Source organism: Theobroma umbraticum, unplaced genomic scaffold, assembly GCF_002168275.2.
Source record: "Theobroma umbraticum cultivar Fairchild unplaced genomic scaffold, ASM216827v3 scaffold_86.0, whole genome shotgun sequence".
Lineage (NCBI taxonomy): Eukaryota > Viridiplantae > Streptophyta > Magnoliopsida > Malvales > Malvaceae > Theobroma > Theobroma umbraticum.
This window is the reverse complement of record NW_018397263.1, coordinates 3,079,718-3,085,023: the sequence shown is the minus strand read 5'-3', so window position 1 is coordinate 3,085,023 and position 5,306 is coordinate 3,079,718. Positions and strand designations below refer to the sequence as shown.

The 5,306-nt window shown below is 38.0% G+C and overlaps 1 protein-coding gene and 1 pseudogene across 1 annotated transcript; one reads left to right on the top strand and one right to left on the bottom strand.

Moving 5' to 3' along the window:
• On the bottom strand, window positions 1–612 carry LOC149526924 (UDP-glycosyltransferase 73C12 pseudogene; annotated as a pseudogene).
• A 1,018-nt stretch (window positions 613–1,630) lies between these two features.
• On the top strand, window positions 1,631–3,300 carry LOC149526923 (uncharacterized). The gene is made up of 4 exons (XM_089784291.1): window positions 1,631–1,861; window positions 2,189–2,543; window positions 2,729–2,838; window positions 2,968–3,300. The coding sequence occupies exons 1-4, from the start codon at window positions 1,631–1,633 to the stop codon at window positions 3,298–3,300; spliced, it is 1,029 nt and encodes a 342-aa protein (XP_089640417.1).
• The last annotated feature ends 2,006 nt before the right edge of the window (window positions 3,301–5,306 follow it).

The window sequence follows — 5,306 nt, the reverse complement described above, 5'->3', positions numbered from 1 at the left end:
CTATTTCAAATCTTTATTTGAACCTGGATTGAATGATGAAGGCAACTGGGCTTTTGTGAATTCAATTCGACCAGGTAATCCTGGTATCTCAAAAGGTTCTGAATCAGAAAAATGCTCGTAGACCATGGATTTGTGCAAGTTGTGAGAGCATATATGAGTGAAGCAATTCATCCCATCAAATAATATCCTTGGAATCTGGAACTTGGAGGCAATGGTAGCTATCCAAGGAATATTTTTGTCTGTCACTATGCAACTTGGAAATGGTTTCATCCCTTGCAATGCTTGCTCAAGGGGTTCTTGCAACATGCTTTGTGCTGTTAAGAATTTGCCTACCAAGTCTAGTGAAGGTAGGCAGTCAATACTTTCACAGCCTTTGGGCAGGCCAACCTTAGTTGAAGGGAACTGGAGTTGTAAGAAATTGATAGGTAATCCAGATTTAATGGCACATTCAATGACTGAACCAAATTGAGTAACGTTTAGCGGGGTTATAACCATGGTGACAGCCACGTTTCGCTCTATCAGTAATCCAACAATATCCATCAGGGGTATAATGTGGCCTGGACACATCAAGGGTATGAACAGAAAGTGAGGCTCATAGCTTTCCATGGTCATTGCTATGTGAATTTCTAGGCAGAGTGACAATGATCCGGATGAATGCGTAATATTTGATTAAATAGAAGCTAATGCTTATTTATTAGAACAATCTTGATTAATATAGCAATTTATTCGCTGTCCCTTATCGGCTTGCTGTCATTGTCTAGCTGTTTTTATGGTTCTTGTGACGTAAGAGCATTTGACCTTTGAGAGGTGGTTGAACAAGGAGGAGAACTTCCTGAGCTGAGAGCCAACCTCACCATAAATCAAATGAGACAGCATAGTGAAAAAGTGGCAAAAAGATACAAGGCTTTGTCATACATTCGCACTGCTGTGACAGATATAATATTCACAAGAATCATGCCTTATGAAATAGCTTAAGAAGCTTGAGACAAGCTTAAAGAGGAGTTTCAAGGGTAAGACAGAACTAGGAAGATGCAAGTTTTAAACTTATTGAGACAGTTTGAAGTCTTGAAAATGAAAGAAGATGAAATTATGAAAGACTATGTTGACAAGCTAATGTAGATAGTTAATCAAGTTAGACTTTTAGGAGTTGAGCTCCCTGATGCAAGGATTATGGAAAAAGTGTCGGTAAGTATTTCTGAGAGGTTTGAGTAAAAAATCTCAGCTCTCAAGGAATTAAAAGACCTCACTGCTATGCATTTACAAGAGCTTGTCAATGCTCTTCAAGCCTGAGAGCAAAGAAGTGCCATTAAAGGTGAGGTGAGCAATGATATGAGGAGTGATAGTGCCTTGGTGACAAGGCATAAAGGAGGTGCTGGCTCAGGAACAAAGAAAACAGAAGTGGAGAAAAAAGATAGAGACAAAAAATCTGCTGATGGCAAACAATAAAAAGCCAAGTTTCTTCCCTGTCCACATTGCAAAAAAAGAAACCACTTTGGACGATTCTACTGGTTTAGATCAAACGTGAAATGTCAGTCTTGTAACCAACTTGGCCACATTGAAAAAGTATGTAAGGCCAAGATTAATCCTGTTGATGAGAAAGTTGGAATTGTGGAGCATAAGGAGGCTGAAAATGAAGTCTTGTTCATGGCCAAAAATCCAGAATGACACCTGGTATATAGATAATGGTTGTTCGAACCACATCACAGGAGATGACAATCTTTTCCTGGAGTTACATAGAGACTTCAGATCACAGGTGGAGATTGGTAATGGAGTTTTCTTGAAGATTTTTGGCATTGAGACGGTTGGCATTAAAACTCCTTCAAGTATTAAAACTTTATCTGATGTTCATTTTTCACTTGAAGTTAGTTATAATTTGTTAAGTGTCGGTCAGTTGTTAGAACAAGACTATACTCTTTTGTTTAAAGACAGGCAGTGCTCAATTCATGATTCATCAGGAAAGAAATTGCTTAGTGTTGCTATGAAAAATAAATGTTTTCCATTAAATTGGAAGAATTTAAGAAATCAAGCCTATCATTGTTTGTCTGGTGAAGCTAAACTATGGCACAAGAGACTTAGCCATGTCAATTATGGCTCTTTAAAACATATGGTAGCATCTAATTTAGTTGAAGGTCTCCCAAACTTAACTCAACTTGATGAATTGTGTGACACCTAGTAATTTGGAAAGCAGAGAAGGAAGCCATTCCCTAAAGAAGCAAAGTGGAGAGCCACACAAAAGCTAGAGCTCGTGCATATAGATATTGGAGGACCTGTGAGAACACCTTCACTCAGTGAAAGTAGATTTTATCTCTTGTTAATTGGTGATTTGTCTAGGTATAGTTGGGTTTACTTTCTCAAGCAAAAATTAGAAGCTTTTAGCAGCTTTGTCAAATTTAGAGCCTTGGTAGAAAATCAAGCAACCTTGACAATCAAGGTGCTTAGGAGCGATAATGGTACCGCATATACTGCTCTCGAGTTTGAGAAATACCTAGTTGAATCAGGCATGAAGCACCAACTCATTGTGTCTTATAGCCCACAACAGAACGGTGTTTCGGAAAGGAAAACAAAACATTGATGGAAATGGCTCGTTGTCTGCTATTCGAAAAGAAATTACCCAAATGATTTTGGGTTGAGGCTGTCAATACAGCCAACAACTTGCTGAATATTGCTCCAACCAAAGCTCTTGAAAATAAAACTCCTCATGAAGTCTAGTATGGTTCTAAACCTTCAGTTTCACATTTAAAAGTTTTTGGTTGTATTGCTTTTGCTAAGATTCCAGAGCCAAAAAGAACCAAGTTGGAGGAAAAGTCAAGAGTAGCCATTTACTTGGGATGCAGTGATGTGAGCAAAGGCTAGAAACCACTTGATGTGTTTACTAACAAAGTCTTGGTTCGTAGAGATGTGGAATTTGAAGAAAATAAACAATGGAATTGGACAAAAAAGGTAGTTAAAGCCTCTGAAAATACTCAGATATGTTTTGACAAAGAACCTGTTGAAATTGAAGTTGATGATGTTGACGATCCTCTTATAAGAGGAACCAGGAGCTTGCAAGATGTTTATAACAGATGCAATATTGCTGTGACAGAGCTAGCAACGTTTGATGAAGCTTTTAACTCCAAGAGTTGGAAGCAAGCTATGTTAGAGGAAGTTGAAATGATCAGGAACAATAATACTTGGGAGCTTGTACCAAGGATTACAAAGCAAAGAGTAATAGGAGTCAAATGGGTTTACAGAACCAAATTAAATCCTAATGGTTCTGTCAATAAATTGAAGGCACGATTAGTGGTGAAAGGGTTAGCTTAAGTCTACAGCATTGACTACACTGAAACTTTCACTCCCGTGGCAAGACATGATACTATGAGGATGTTAACAGCATTGGCAACTAGAGAAGGATTTCAATTCTGGCATTTGGATGTTAAATCTGCCTTCCTTAATGGCTTACTAGTGGAGGATATTTTTGTGGAGCAACCTGAGGGATTCATAGTGCCTGGTATGGAAGACAAAGTGTGCAAATTAAAAAAGGCATTATATGGGCTTAAACAAGCCCCCCGTGCATGGTATGGAAGGATTGATGCTTATTTGTGTGGTAAAGGGTTTGTTCGAAGTGAGAATGAAGCAACCCTTTATGTTAAAAATCTTGGAACTGAGTCCCAGGTTGTCATCTCCATTTATGTTGATGACTTATTACTTAATGGTCCAAGTAAGTCCTTGTTAAATGAATTCAAGTTGGAAATTGTGAAGGAGTTTGAAATGACTGACTTGGGTTTGATTTCTTGGTTTGGAGATTATTCAAAAGGATGATAAAATCTTCATTCATCAAAGAAAATATGCTGTTGGGTTGCTCAACAAATTTAAAATGGAGCATTGCAAAGCTACTGCTACACCATTGCAAGCTAACTTAAAACTCTCCAAGCATGATGAATTTGACTCTGTTGATGCTACATATTTTTTTTTTGAAAATTGAGCATTTTATTCATCAACCAGAAGTGAACAATCCCTGTACAGAGATCAAGATCAGTCCCAGGTTCTAAATTGCCATCAAAACCTATAGCAACTTAAAATCCAGACTTTACAAAAAGAACACAGCAAGGGAGTCCCAACCTTTCCCTATACAAAAAGCCTCTTCCCTCAAAACAAATCATGACAGCTCCAATCAAAATGCCAATTCCAGTGCATCCCACCCACACCATAACAAATCAAACTTGCTGTGAAGAGCCAGCATCCTGTTCCAAACTATTATAGGAGTCTTATTGGCAGTCTATTGTATTTGACTACATCCAGACCCGACCTCATGTATTCCACCAGCTTGCTTTCAAGGTTTATGCAACAGCCAACCTCCACTCACGTGACTGCAGCCAAGCGGATCTTAAGGTACTTGAAGGGTAGCCTTGATTATGGAGTTGTTTACTATAAAAATTCAACTTCAGATCTTAGAGGTTACACAGATAGTGATTGGGCAGGCAGTAATTATGATTCAAAGAGTACATCTGGGTTTGTTTTTTCATTTGGGAGTGGGGCATTCTGCTAGAATTCAAAGAAACAGGAGATGGTGGCACAGTCATCGGCTGAAGCTGAATATATCTCAATTGCAACAGCCTCAAACCAAGTGATTTGGTTGAGAAAAATACTTCTAGATGTGGGGAAGCTTCATGATAACCCCACAGTTCTTTGGGTTGATAACCAATCTTCTATCTCAATGGCAAAAAATCCTATCCAACATGGACGTACGAAGCACATTAAAGTGAAGTACCATTCAATCCGTGAAGCTATCAGGAGCAATGAAATAAAAGTTTTTTACTGCTGCTCTGAGGAACAAATTGCAGACATCATGATCAAAAGTCTGCCAGCAGAGAAGTTTTTGAAGTTAAGAGCAAAATTGGGTGTCTTCAAACTTGATCTCAAGGAGGTGTGTTAGGATTTGAGATCAAATTGAAAAAACTTTTGCCATCATTTTGTTGTGAATGACAAAACGTGAAGAACATGGCTTGAGGAGCAGTCATGCTATTGATAGTACCAGACTGTCTTTTTTTCTTTTTTGTATTAGCTTGTCAAGCCGACCTAACTTATATGTGAGCTGTGATTGACTAAATATAAGTGTTGTTACATCTTTTGTTTCTGTATGTAAACATCAAGTTGTAATATATATGAAAAAAGACAATGAAAACTGTGTGTGTTGCCCTCTGTTATGTTCATCTCCCTTGTCTAACAACTCTCTCTGTATAATCCTTAAGTGTAAAAAAAAACTCTTCAACATTACAGTTTTTGTATAATAAAGGATTTTTAAAGCACGTATCAGAAAGGTACAGTGT